Raw genomic sequence first — 14,580 nt, 5'->3', positions numbered from 1 at the left:
TACTGACTGCTCAGCCACAAGTGGAATCCCAACTTCTAAGCTCTGATATTAACCAAATCAGAAGGTATCACAAAACAAAACTGAAACAAAATAGAGAGGGAAATTGAGAAATAAGTGGAAGAAAGTTATTAACTGTGTTGTAAGCAAAGATTTCTGATACCTCTGCATATGCACCTGTCTGACGAAAGTTTCTCTTGGAAAGGAGAAGAGCAAAGACAAGTAAAACAACCAGGTGGTAAATATAGGTAAATATAGCTGCAGTGACTTCAGCATTGACATATTAAGGGCAAACGTGCATTCCTGCCAGAATCATGGAAGGACAGTATTTAAATTTTTGAGAAACCTTCAGTTGTCATCTCCCAGTTATCTGAGCAGATGTGGTGTATTGTGGCTAATGGGATACTGGATTCTGAAGTACAGGGTTCAAAGCACCTGCCTGGTGTAAATTGTTACAACTCTCCTGAAGAAGGTTTATGACCAACGTGTCTGTGTTGCACACAGGAGGCTTATTTTGAGAGCTATAGTAAACAGCATTTAGGTTGTCTGTAACAGCAGAAGGTCCAGGTACCAAATAATCCTGAAAGTTAGTCTTCCCCCTCTATTCCCTCAATGAGGCAAATCTGTGAACAAAAAAATCCTCACTTGTGACTGCATTGTACCTTTGTTATGGAGTGAGCAGGATTTCAGTTTCTGATTTTCTACCTGCCGTTTCCATTGATACTGCTTATTTCATATAAGGGTGATGTTACCTTACTTTTTCCTCATGGCAATGAATTTCTTTATTCTCAAACTCTGAAGAACTCATCAAACCTATTTCCTCTTGCTGTTGTTAAGTCTGCTGGCTACCTTGCTCAATACTTCTACACTGTTGTATAGTGAATTCTTCATTGTGTAGAACACTGGAAACTTCCGATGTCTTCTCTACTTGCAACACTTGCTAGCAGTTAACCACTTCTGCAGTAAGAAAGATTTGAAGGTCCTCCAGAAAGATTTTCTCTCTCTTTACTTTCTGTGAAGGATGAAGGTCTCTGGGTAAGCCAGAGCTTAAGGAGAAAAAAAAAAAAAAAGTAACTGTAACTCTGTAAGACTGCATAATACAATTTGTTATTGTGTTATTGAAGTTATCTTTAAATTCCACCATATACATAAGCCCATATCTTACATACATAATAAAGTAGATATTCTGTATCAATTGTAAAAATTAGTTCTTCCAACAGGAAGTATGGTCTTTGAAATTCTTTGTCTTCAGAATTTAGTATATATGTAAAGACTTCACCCCAGGAAATGCATAAAAATTTCCTAGATATTTCTGCTTTCAATAGTTTACTGTTCAAATAGACCTCCTTCAGTGTCAGAGAATGGTACATTTTGGAATAGGGATTGCTTGCTACCTGAAATGATAGAGGCATATGCATGGTATATGAATGAGCTTTATGTTCAATAGCAAGGAAACACCTCCTGAAATGATTGGCTTCTGGCGTTACAATGGAAGTTTAGTGCAGTCATTGGAATTCAGAGAGAATTTTTTTTTCATCAGTCTCTTGCCTTTTACCACAAATAGTACCCGATAGAGAGGCCATGATTGTTAAAGGAATATATGTTGTCTTATGCATGCTTTTCTTGATTTTTGGATCCTTTTGTTATTTTATTATTGCTTAATGAACTGCATCATTTTTATTGATGCACTTAGTTGTTGGTTAGGAAAGAATAAGCAAGATCTAAAGGCATTGGCAAGCAGAACAACTGACTTTAGGAAGCAAGGAAAAATGCACAGTTCTTGAAGCTATGGCAATCAAAACTAAAGCAAAAGAGGAAATGTATGTTTAATGAGCTTAGTCACCACATAATGAACTTTGAATCATCAAGGAAGCTAGAACTGAACCCTATAAAACTGATAATTTATTGCACAAACGATAACCTTTTCTTATCACAAAATGTGCATATGCTTGTCAGCATTCGCATTTGGTGTGAACGTTCTTCAGAAGATCTGTGTTAGTTAGATGTGATTTCTTGCTTAAATCACATTCTCTGTTCTTTGCTGACTGTCAGGACGTATGTCATATATCCCTCTCAGATAAAAAGAATAAACTCCTGCAAATAATTCTGCCAGAAAGCTCTGTCATGCAAGTACTTCTTGGCAGCAAATGCACACAGTGTATTGGGAATGGCTGATGTCAACTCACCTGAAAATTTGTCTTCACATTGACAGCAGTGCTTTTATTCTGCTTGTCGAACACTCTTAGGGACACAGCCTTTTTCAATGTCTTCCACCGGGTGTATATATCTTATATATCTTATATATCTTATATATCTTATATATCTTATATACTTCCTCTCATGTGGAATGAAGCATGTGAAAAGCAAGCAGATTTCAAAGAAGTTTCACATTCTCTTCATTAAGCTTATTTGCACATTACAAAAAAAGATATGCTTACAGATAGACAGATACTTCTGTGCAGAAGTATCTCGATTAATGTCAAATTAAACAGCCCTGGATATTTAACTTTTCTCTTTATCTACGGCCTGCGTTCCATACAATGGAAGTCCAATGCATCCAAATAAATTTCTCCCACATCTCTACCTCAAGTGTGAGATGGAAATAACTTTTGATGCACAAAGGGACACTTTCTCCTGACTGTTGGAGCTCTGGAGCCTCTGCAAAGCTGCTAACAGGGATTTTGCTTCAATTACAAGGAGGACATTTTGTCCCTGGGCTGAATGACAGGTCGTCAGATGGTGATTATGCAGTACTTTGAATTTAAGGGTTGAACTAGCTACTAGATGATGCAGAGCATGAAATGTGAAATCTTTTTTCACTTTGCTTAGTCATTCAGCCTGGTTCATTCATCATTTTACTTTTCTCAGGGCAAAAGCCAGTTATTCGAAAATACCTGCACCCAAACCAAACCAAACAAACAAATAAACAAACAAAGCTAGAGAATAAATTGTATTTTTCATTGCCAACTCTCTTGTTTAATTTTAAAAGATTTGGTTTAGGCACAAATTGCACCCTTCTTTTTCAATTTGTGCTCCACCTGACACAAAAAATATTGATCCTGCTTGGGACCTGTGCACGCCCTCAATAATGGCCTTCAAAAATAATAATTTTAACTGGTGGCTTTGAGGGTGTTCTACTTCTCTGGGGAAGTATGTTTTTAAACTTATCTCTTTTCAAATACTTCTTTTTTTTTTTTCCCTTCCTGCTTTGATCAGCCTCCTGTTTGCTGTTGTAAAATGATCTTTCATTCACTCTTGCAATCAATTATGTATGCTTACTTTAAAATTAGTACGGCTCACCCTCAGATTTCAGCTCTCGTAGCTGTTGTTAGTTTACAGCGCAGTCAGCTCACAAAGGCTGCAAAATGGCAGTCTCTCTGGGTGTTCTTGATCATTCCACCCTCAGACAGTTTCCTCGCAAAGGGAAACATATCTGAAATAGGAACCAGCAGCCAGATGTAGCTTTGCACCAAATACGGAATATTGCTGATTCCAAGGCAAGGTCATAATGTCCTAAGACCAGTGTACCATAACTGTCTTAAAACAGTTGAGAATATTTTTGACCTCAGTAGATTTTGCTGAAGAAAAATGACAAGACAATAAATTAAAAAGAGAGAGAAAGAGAGAAGGGGGGCGGGAGAGAAAGGAAGGAAGGAAGGAAGGAAGGAGAGAGAGAGAAAGAGAAAGAGGAAGAGAAAGAAAGAAAGAGGAAGAGAGGAAGAGAGAAAGAGTGAGAGAGAGAGAGAGAGGAAGAGAGGAAGAAAGAAAGGTGTGTTTCTGAGAAATTAATGACCCATTTTATTAAAAGCAAATAGCTTATTATTCAAGGAGCAATCAGGGAGACTTTGAATAATCAGTTGTTATATTCCTGTATTGCTTTACTGAAAACATATGGCTTTTTCATAGACAGAGTCCTTACTTAAAGGGGACTAGGTATTATGTAAGCCTCTATTTCTAATGTAAAATATGCTTCATATATTCTAAGGAAAGCTTCTTGAGGCTGACTGTCAAAAATGGAACTAACTAGGTTCTACTTTGACAGAGATGTTTTTGAGATCAGGAAATGTATTTGTCTGTAACATGACTGCACCATTTTACTAATTTCCACCAAAGGTTTCCTGCAGTCCAAAAAACAGCAAGAACTTTTTCCAAGCCTGTGCTTCATTCTGAAATCTCAAAATTAAGCCAAATCTTTATTTATAATTCAGGGAAAAAAAAAAAAAAAGAAAAAAAAAAAAAACAAGTGTGTGGGGGGTGGAATTTGCATGGACAATTAGACATGATATAAGTAAGTACATCTATGTATCAGAACCCACCAAAAAATCCTACTACTGCAATACATGGAGGTGGCAAGCCTAAAAGAATTGCATGAAAAAAAACATCACTGCTTACAGCAGATATAAGGGTAGCAAAGGTGGCATCATTTTTGATCCGTTCCTTGTTCCAAGAAACGAGCAAACTCCTTTTGGGACATGCAGACTGCTACCCTTCCCTGTGCCACAAGTGGCTGAACATCTTGGGGAAGCAGATGTGTTCTCCCACATGCTGGATAACTCCATGGAGGCACAGTATTTGCTAGTTACATACTTGGGGTATGCAGTTCTGTATTGTGCTGTGCTTCAGAGGTCCAGCAGAATATGAAAGACACACTTCTGAGGTCTTCATTATGATATCTGTGTGGTGCACCAGGCATGAACCTACAGACGACGGTTTAGGGTGCTTACAACAGAAAAAAACAGATAGCACTACAGGCTTATTGCTTTATTTTGACCTTACTTTAGGAACATGCAGCACAGAAAAGGAATTTAGCATCTGGACTATGGCATGAAGAAGTAACCTGAACTTCAAGGAAAATGGAAGGTTTTTAAGGGTCATCAAAACTGCACATAATTTAAAGGCCCTTTGTGCTGCCAGAATGCCTGAAAATGATGATCCTTGAGGTTCAGACACTGTCTTGCCACTTGTGAAGGAGTTTCTGCTTAACACTAATTACTGAAAATTCTCTCTTTTGGACAGGCATCCTGTGTGAGCAGCCCAGAGCTAGTCCATGCATTTTAATGGTGAAGCGCTGTATTTCTCTTTGGTTACTCTTGGTAATTTTAGGAGGTCACAGGGTTTTATAAGAAAGGCCAACTGCACCAGGTTTAGGGGCAGGATTCCTGTTGCTTGTGAGATACTCTCAAAGCCATTGAGACATTGAGGGGCATTGGTAGCCATTAATTATTATTGTCTAGATTAAACCTTCCACTCCAGAAGCCTCTAAATCTCTGCAAATTGGAAGAGATAGACTGGGGATAGACTGTATTTGCTTACTCTGTTCATATTCCCTTTGTGAAAGCATCTGCTGTCAGATGTAGGATCCTGCACTGGATACACCTCTATTCTGCTACCATCTATTTAGGATAACCATTTTCACATTCCTTTGCTACGTTAATTCCTCAGCAGTTTCAGGACAGCTGAAGTTCCCAAAATGATTTAGCTGCTGGTGTTTTATGAGGGAATGAATTGGCAGGATGTGTATCACTGAAAAGGCTGTGATAGGCTATGGTATAATGTGAGTCTGTATAAACGATTGTTACATAAAATACCCCTGGAAGACAAGTTGGGTATCTTATAAAAGCTATCTTGGTATTCCATGTTATAATGCAGTAAATCTTTGGCACACTAAAGTTATCTGTTAGGTCATGCCCCTTACCCCTGTGCAGCCAGCTTTTCTCTTTTTCTCACCATAAACTAGTGACTTCAGAACCAGGCAAACTTTGCAATGAAAAGTTTATTCAGCAAATGTTTTCTCCCTCTCCCCTTCCTGGATTGCCTGCTAACAACTCCTGACATTGTCAGGAGAGGAAATTTTTCAAAATATGAGTTTGCACCAAGGGCTATCCATCCGTTTTGTCAGTAGTTGTCTGGAAAAAGCATAGGCAGCATGAGAGACACAGAAAGAAAGGGCATGCTGAATGCAGGACATCCCACTTCTCTGTGGTTAGTTGGCTGAGAGGACTTCTCTGCTTCTGATGCCAACCAGGGTTTAACAGAGAGCAGAATGGACACCATAAATCTTAAAAATACCTTAGGCTGTGATAATTTAGTAGTATTAGGTGTTTAGAAATCCCCTCTTCACTACTGCTGCTTCTGTAAGATAAGGAAAGAGTTTGTGTTAACAATTAAACATATGACATGCCTTACAGTGTATTGCAATGCAAAGGGAAACTGTTTTTAAGTAGCCTTTCAAAATTAATTCCAGTATAGTTATTATGATACCCTTGACATGACCATGCACAGAGACAGCCATTGCATAGATTCTTTATGATAAATAAAATGACATGAGTTTTTTAATTCTGTTTTTTCTTTTTTTTTTTCTAGCGTTGTTTGGACTTTCCTACGGAAAATGTAGTCCTATGTATTCATTCCAATCACTTTCAAAGCATTGTTGAAACTAACAAGGCATTTTTGTGTTTTTACACTCAGCTTTTGATTCTCTCACACTAATATACAGACACACTATTTCGTCCATAATCAGTGAGAAAACCATTAAGAGAAATGATGTTTTCTGCACAGTGAAATATTCAATTATCTATGTTGAACATTGACAGATTATACTATTTTTTAAAGTAATTGGTAAACCAATTAAGACTACCAGGAGTTATGGACATATGTAGCAGTCTACCAGGTCAGAGGCTTTTCAAAGGTCTGCAGATATTTCCACAGGGTACCCAAATTTTTCTGTCTTGGAAACACATTGTGTATTAATGCTGCAAAGATAGAGTGCTTTGACTTAAATTAGAAGTCTCTAAAGGTCTCTCTTTCAACATGTATCATTACTTAGTATCTATAATTCTTCCAGAACTGTGCTTTGTAGACAGATAGGGGCAAATCCTGTGACCTACATAGGTAAAAATAAGTACCTCAAATGAGGGAAAACTGTATAGATAGCAAAATTGGGCTTTACTGATACTCCTGATTTGTCACAACAGGTACATACGTGTTGGTACTGTCCTACCACACTGAAACCACTGCAGACGTGGTAGACAGATGGTTTTGCCTTGTTGTATCTTAAATAAAAAGGTCTGTCAACAAGTTCTTAGAAACAGAGAATTAAACACATACCTTTTCCTGTCCTTTCGACTGCAATCTTCAAAAGTAACCCAAGATTGGAAACAAGCATCAAAATGAAAGAAAAAGGGAATCTACACCCTGTAGAAATTTGAAATTGTGTTGAAACTGCAAGATAGAGGAAACTTAGTGCTACTTGTAAGGATCAATGAAAGCTCCTAAGTAATGCTCTTGTTCCAGAAAAGAGAAAAGTGTTGGACCGGTGGGTCAAAAAGCTGCAGGCTTTAATGTTTTGAGTTTCAGTAACTGAACCAACATGTACTTCATACTTTGAGGTTTGTTGTCCAGTATAATCCTGGGATGGATACTGAGAAGAACCACTATGGTGTACATTTTACTTTATTTCTGTCACTGAAAACATGATGCCAGAATTGAGATGAGTAAAGCTATTGATTTCATATGTGTGTGTAGCTCTAAGATGTTTAGATAATACTCTAAACAATTTCCATTTCAAATTGCACTTTTGCTGCAGCTGACCTGCCTAACATTCAGAGTAAGAAGACAGTAGAAAAAGTACCTGCATGGGTGATCCTTCACCCCATATTGACTGGGGTTGCCTTTAGTGAAAAGGGCACCATGTGCTTTGGCCCTCTTAGAAGTATGACAGAATCACAGAATAGCTGAGGTAGGAAGGGACCTCTGAAGATCATCCAGTCCAACCCCCCTGCCAAGCAGGGTCACCTCGAACACATAGCATAGGATCACATCCAGGTGGGTTTTGAATATCTCCAGAGAAGGAGAGTACACAGCCTCTCTGGGCAACTTGTTCTAGTGTTCTGTCACCCTCGCAGTAAAGAAGTTTTTCTCATTTTCAGATGGAACCTCCTGTGTTTCAGTTTGTGCCCATTTCCTCTTGTCCTGTCTTCAGGCACCACTGAAAAGAGCCTGGGCCCATCCTCGTGACACCTTCCCTTCAGATACTTGTATACATTTATAAGATCTCCCTTCAGTCTTTTCTTTTCTAGGCTAAACAGGCCCAGCTCTCAGCCTGTCCTCATACGACAGGTGTTCCAGGCCCCTCATCATCTTAGTAGCCTTCCACTGGACTCTCTCCAGGAGCTCCATGTTTCTCTTGTACTGGGGAGCCCAGAGTTGGACACAAAACTCCAGGTGTGGGCTCACCAGGGCTGAGCAGAGTGGGAGGATCACCTCCCTCTACCTGCTGGCAATGCTCTTCCTAATGCACCCCAGGACACCATTGGCCTTCTTGGCCACAAGGGCACATTGATGGCTCATGGTTAACCTTGCTGTCCACCAGGATTCCAGGTCCTTCTCCACAGAGCTGCGTTCCAGCACATCAACCCCAACCTGTAATGGGGCACAGGGTTATTCCTCCATAGGTGCAAGACCCTGCACTTGCCTCTTTTGAACTTCCTGATGTTTCTCTCTGCCAAACTCTCCAGACTGTCCAGGTACCTCTGAATGGCAGCACAGCCTTCTGGTCTACCAGCCACTCCTCCCAGTTTTCTAGCAAACTTGCTGAGGGTGGACTTTGTTGCAGCATCCAAGTCACTGATGAATAAGTAAATGGTTTTCTGTGACAGGAGCATATACCCACGTGGCATACTAGGTATTTACCACTTGTATTCCATTTCCAGGCTAATGTACAGTCATTGTGAAAGTACAAGTTTGCTGCCAAAATGATTAAAAAAAATCGTCTCACTGCACTGATAAAAGTCTCTGGCTAGCTGCCTCTTCAGAAAGATGTTTTGAAGCTATAAATTTTTCCTCTGCAGAGACTTCTAGAGCTGTAGACAAAACATTTATTTGCACTTGCTGAGTTAATTGGAATTGAGGGAGGACAAAGAAGAAAGACTATTCAGCAAGCAACTGAGTTAAATATTTCTATTCTTACCAATGAGCAGAACCTAAGTAGGAAAATTCTTCAAGAATAGAAAAATTCAAGTAGTAAAATTACTCAAGAAACCTGACTGCCTCAGCAAATTACAAAGATGTTCTTACATGTCCATTCAAAATTATTGAGTAAATATGAAAACCTTACTGTGCCTTGAGAAATAGAAGCACTTGCCCCATCAACTTATTTGCATGATCTTTATTTTGGTGCCATATACTGCAACTCTGCGCATTTTACGTTCATCCAAATGCTCATGTTCAATTTCAGAACACTGTGTGAAGTAACTCATTTGCAAACATGGTTTGCCCATCACAGAAAATCACATGTAAAAATGTGCAGGCTTGGAAAATCTGGCTCCAAGTATTTATTGTTCAAGAAAATAGTCTTTTGCTTTTCAAAGCTCATGCTTGAGATGCTGTTTGTGATAATTGAGTAGATACTAGATGATACATGTAGCAAGACTCTCATCCAGCAAGGTGCTGCATATGTTCATAATTTTAAGTAGATACAGAAACTCTCTCACCGCAGTGGAAAACTTGTTTAACATCAGCACCATATTAACTACCTTGCCACACAATTTGCTTATCTGTTACATATAATTTTAATAAAATTCCACTTTAGAACAAACCATTTCATCCAGCCTCAAAAAATTAAATGCCTTTTGAAAAATCTCATATGTTTTGCTATCTGAATTAGTAGAGGCCCTTCAAAATCAGTAACAGTATGCTACTTATTCACTAGTTTAAAGAGTACATCAAAGTAAATGTAATAAGCTAATTTAAAATGTGATCTCAGATGAACTAGTCTGAATAGGCCGAGGAAAATCTCAGACTGACCTTTAAATAAAATCACTTAAAGTTTGATAAATCTAATATTTACTTCATTTTTATTTATGTTTGCTTATTTCTCGTGTTTCCATAGATAGAAGATCTTTCCCTCATGGCCTCCTGGGCAATATTTCTTACAGTTTAGTCAGTGAAACCTGTCACTGATAAAGTATGAATCAGCAGCTGCTAAAGCAAGAAGGATATGCTAAAGCCAGGCTAGTTATCCCTCAAAAGCAACAGCAGCACCAGGTACTACCTGGTTTGTTGTATTGGAGAACACTGTTAAGACAAAAGATGTAGGAGAGAACACTGCAGCCTGTCCAAACATCTGCTGGAGTAAAACCTCTGTCCACCAGCAAATCAGAAATGATTGAGTTGGCCAGTCCATGACCTAACACATAGGGGTTGTTTCTCTAAGGGAAAGGAAAAAAAAAAAAAAAAGAAAAAAAAAAGTGTTCCCTCTGCAAAGTGGGTGTAGAGAGAGAGGGAGAAGGGAAGAAACAAATGTGCCCTGATTTGACTGTGTTTATTGACACCATGAAGATTGTGGGAGAAGAGTATTCCTGTAACCGCTTATTTAGAGACTATGTTGCTGGCAGATGCATTTCTTTTTCTCTTTGTGTTGGAGGAGGCAAGTTTGTGATTAGCCATGTATTAAATCACAAAGGCGTGGTGGAAGACTGCCTACAGTTTTGAGTGAAAACAGACTGGCTGATATTGTTGGTCTGATACTTGTGCAGTGAATCTAGATATTAAGACTCTTGTATATCAGATAAATATATGAGAATGTCATTCATGTCTATATTGGATTGCTGGAAACTCCCTTTACTACAAATGGGTCAAATACAGCAGAGATCTGACTGTAGCAAAACTTGTATTGGCTTCATAGGTTGTGTTTGGCTGAACAACAGTCTGGTTTAGACTGGACACTTTCTGATGCCTTTCTAGACAGTATTTTTCATTAATTAAAAGTGGTTTTGAAGTGGAATATATGAATTTTCCAACAGCTTCTTTTTATTAATTGGCTTGGGGTTTTCATCTGATGTCAGCACTTTGGGATCTCCATTGTTGGTTGGCTGTCATTTCCTTTCTCTCCCACCCAATTAGTTCAGATCTGTTGGAGATGCTGCAGGGATCATGCTACCTTCATCTGTTCTGGGGAGCAGTGATTTGAGTGTGACAGGAATGGAGGCTTTTGGGGAAGAGGAGGTATTATATATATACCAGTAGTGTCATTATTTTGCTCCAGCTCGGGTTCGAATGAAGACAGGCTGGTGGATTGAAGATTCAAACATTCATTTCTATACATTTTAAAATGATAGTTAAGTATTTAACAGGAAAATGAATGACATCACTGACAAAGCTGCTTGACTGAATTGCTGTCCATTATTTAATTCTATCCTCTGCTTATATGTCTTTTCCAGCAGCTGCAGTATTTTTCCTTAGTCTCCAGAATTCTTCTCTGGGGCAGATTCTAGACTGCCACCTTTGAGGCCATCTGCAGATTTCCCAAGGCTGCTATTGTATGAGTTATCAGCTGTCTCACTTAAGAAATTCTCTTTGTTCTACATCATTAAATGCTGACTCCTGCTGTTGCTATGACAGATCACTTTACAGGAATCTATAAGGGGAGCTGTGTCTCATATTAACAGTGGGTATTTACCGTGGAACAAATGAATATGCTGGGGCAAGAATGAGAGAGTTTGCAATTTATAATATTTTAGCATTGGCAAATTAAAAAAAAAAAAAAAGACTGAAAATGCAATATACTCATTTTGAGGTCCATATTTCCAGAAAGTGAATTAGGGTCTTTAAAATAGGGTTGAGTAATTTGGTGCCCAGAAATATAATTCATCACTCACATCAAGGCAGTGGTCACTTGGGGAGCACCAACAGTAGGTCTCTGCCCCTACTGTGGCTACGGTAGTCTGGGAGGGAATTCAAAAGAAGACTGGATTGTTATAGACAAACTGTGTAAGAAAGGAAAATGCTTCCATCAAAAGCATGAGTGATAGCCTCTAGTGGAGGCAGAGTAATGGCCTAAACAACCTGACATTTCGTTCCTGTACCATGGCCTTTTTGTTCTGAAGTCCTTTCTCAGGTATCTCCCTGATCCCTGCAGCTCTCTGCTAAATCTTTGTACTAGTTACTCAAGAGCATCAATTCTAACAGACGCCTTTGTGAAATGTCAGGTTTTGCTGTCACTCTAAAAACTGGCCATATGCCCAGTAGGTCTTTCTTTGTCTCTAGCTGCATCAGAGCACCCCAGAGCCAGGAGTTTAAGCCCATATGCCCAGTATCTTTTCCTGTCTGCTCTTGACATGCAGCTTCCTTTTTTTTTTTTTTTTTTTTTTTTACATGGAAAGAGTGTTTTTTGAAAACTTCTTAGTTTCTTTGTTCACGTTGAAAGAACCCTGATTTTTGAGAGAGGTGCAAATCTCATGCCTATTTACATGGGCATTGAAGCTGTCGTCCCCGGCCTATGTTTTTTATGTTCTGTTATGCTTTTAAGCCAACATCATGGCATTTAAACTGACACCTTTACATGTCACTGTGACCTCCTTCGGCAGGACTGCAGTACTGGAGTGCTTCCTAGACCATAGCACACCATCATGTCATGTGAGATCATATGGTCTCCTGTGGCTGAAACATGTTGTCCATGCTCTTTTTATCCTAATGGTTGCTTCCTGTCTTGAGATTTATTTTGTTGTTTGTGTGTTAGTGTGTTTTTTATTTTACTACAGCCGTTCCTGTAGTGTCATGTCATTTGTAAGAACACCTCTTGTCTGTTTTTGTATTTTGGAGTTAGTTTTCTGGATGGTATGGTGAGGGGATGCTCATGGCATGGTGGCGTACGTTCTTCTGAATGAGCAGCACACCAATGGTGACTCTGCATCATTGCTGATAGCAGGAAATGTTGGTTCATTCTATTTAGCTTTAAATCAGTCCTGGCTATATTGAAAGCTGCTTGAAGAAAAATTGTTTCTGCTGTAGGAAAAAAAAATAGGTAGTATTATCCAATGTGTGTGTTCCCTCACCTGAAAGCCCCTTGGCTGAATTCTCTACTGCACTGTCACAAACCCCATCAATCTCTTCAATTTCTTCAGAAGGAACAGAGGATTTGCAGGTTAACCAGTTGGAAACGCAAATATGGATAAAACCAGACGTACAGAAGACAGATGTGGACTTTTCAGAAATTCTTAATGCAATACAAGAAAGTAAGTTATTACTTGGATGTAAAATCAAGTATACAGTCAAAGAATCAATTGCGATGCATTGAAATTATAACTGAAGGAACATACAAAGTAAAAAACTGAATGATAAGTATGTGTAACTAAAATTAGTGAGAAATTTCAATAGGCTATTGAAGGACAGTAAGAAATCTTAATATCAGAGAAGTCATAGTAAGATTTGGATTACTATGTACCTAAGGAATCCAGCAGTATATATTTCCAATGCAGAAGTAATGAGATATATTGATTCATGTTACTTTAATCCATTCTTGAATGCCTGTGTGAATTAATATTAACATATACATGCTTCTGTCTGGGATCTAAGACTAGATTTGAAGTTTTATCTGTTACAGAGTATTGTGGCATATTCACATTTTTGCATCCAGCAACTTTGGGGACCAGAAATGATAAGCTTAACATGATAACCAAATGCCTGCATATCTTAGATAGTGTGTGGAACCATCTCTTTTCACATGTGGTCTGAGAAGTGATTAGTCCACCCTTCTCAAATTTAACTGCATTATAATCTCAAGACTTATGCTAGAAAAAAAATACTAGTCTTATTAACAAAGGCTGAAGACACCCCACCCCAAAGACTGATGCAAATCTAGAATCCAAATGAATCTGGAATTTCAGTGAGAATTTTACATAATAGGTTGAAAAAACAAAATGCATGGCATGATGACATTGGTAGCTAGCTTCCTACTTTCCCTTTTTTCCAGTTTTATTTTAAATTGGGGGTTTTATGTAACAATTTTCTAAAGCAAGAAATAGCAACTTACATTCTTGAGTGCTAAAAGGCGTATAAGAATGTCTAAAACTCTGCGCTCCTTCTGATTTTTATAATGAGAATCAGTACTCATGCACTGCTAGAATCAAGGCATTTGGCGATGGTATTAGTTTGGGTATGGTAGGGAAACTCTCAGGTTAGTTAACGACAGAGGTAATCATTTGAAAAGGTATCACCTGGTTATTGAAGTTGTATATTTAGGATGAACTCTGTTTTTTCTACCTTAGAAAGCTTTTCCCATCTGGAAATGTTAATATGGAATTTTGCTTTCTCCCTTCTTCTCCTCACCCCATTAATATGTCACAGCCCAAATACAGGCCTGGGGCAAGTTGTGGGTGTGTACTGGAAAGGCTGAAAAGACACTATAATCTTTCAGAGGCTGAATAGACAAGATAGATGAAAAAGGATAAGCAGATTCTGTTTGGAAAGAGACTACATCTGAATACAAGAAGCTATTATCTTCTCCATTTCAAGCATGTGGCAGAGTAGAATAAAAATGCATGATTTGATTAAAACAATTAGATGCCAAGATTAGATTTATTAACAATGCTTTTCAAAACCAGATTCTTATTTAAATGGCCAGACCTCATCTTCCCTTGGTGCTATGCCATACTTCAATAGCATACTCTCTGGTTATATCCCTGTGCTGAATAACCTGAAATTTCTATTCAACAGGGAACAGATTTATTTAAAACCTCAAATGTTTAACTTCTAGAAAAAACTCCTAGTTCCTTTTAAAAGTATGCCATTTTTCTGTGGTTATAA

At 38.4% G+C, this 14,580-nt stretch overlaps 1 protein-coding gene across 5 annotated transcripts in view; it reads left to right on the top strand.

Moving 5' to 3' along the window:
* Nucleotides 1-14,580, top strand: part of ANO4 (anoctamin 4) — a 191,522-nt gene that overhangs the window by 65,906 nt on the left and 111,036 nt on the right. For 3 of the 5 annotated variants that reach the window (XM_040556216.1, XM_040556220.1, XM_040556210.1), the window contains exon 3: nt 12,900-13,010. The exons of the other annotated variants lie outside the window; for them this stretch is intronic. In XM_040556216.1, coding sequence (XP_040412150.1) covers nt 12,900-13,010 — 111 coding nt within the window. The remainder of the gene's footprint in view (nt 1-12,899; nt 13,011-14,580) is intronic. 5 annotated transcript variants of the gene reach the window in all.

The sequence above is a fragment of the Cygnus olor genome, chromosome 1 (assembly GCF_009769625.2).
Source record: "Cygnus olor isolate bCygOlo1 chromosome 1, bCygOlo1.pri.v2, whole genome shotgun sequence".
Lineage (NCBI taxonomy): Eukaryota > Metazoa > Chordata > Aves > Anseriformes > Anatidae > Cygnus > Cygnus olor.
Note: the sequence above shows the minus strand (reverse complement) of the source record. Positions and strands in the feature narration are given on the sequence as shown.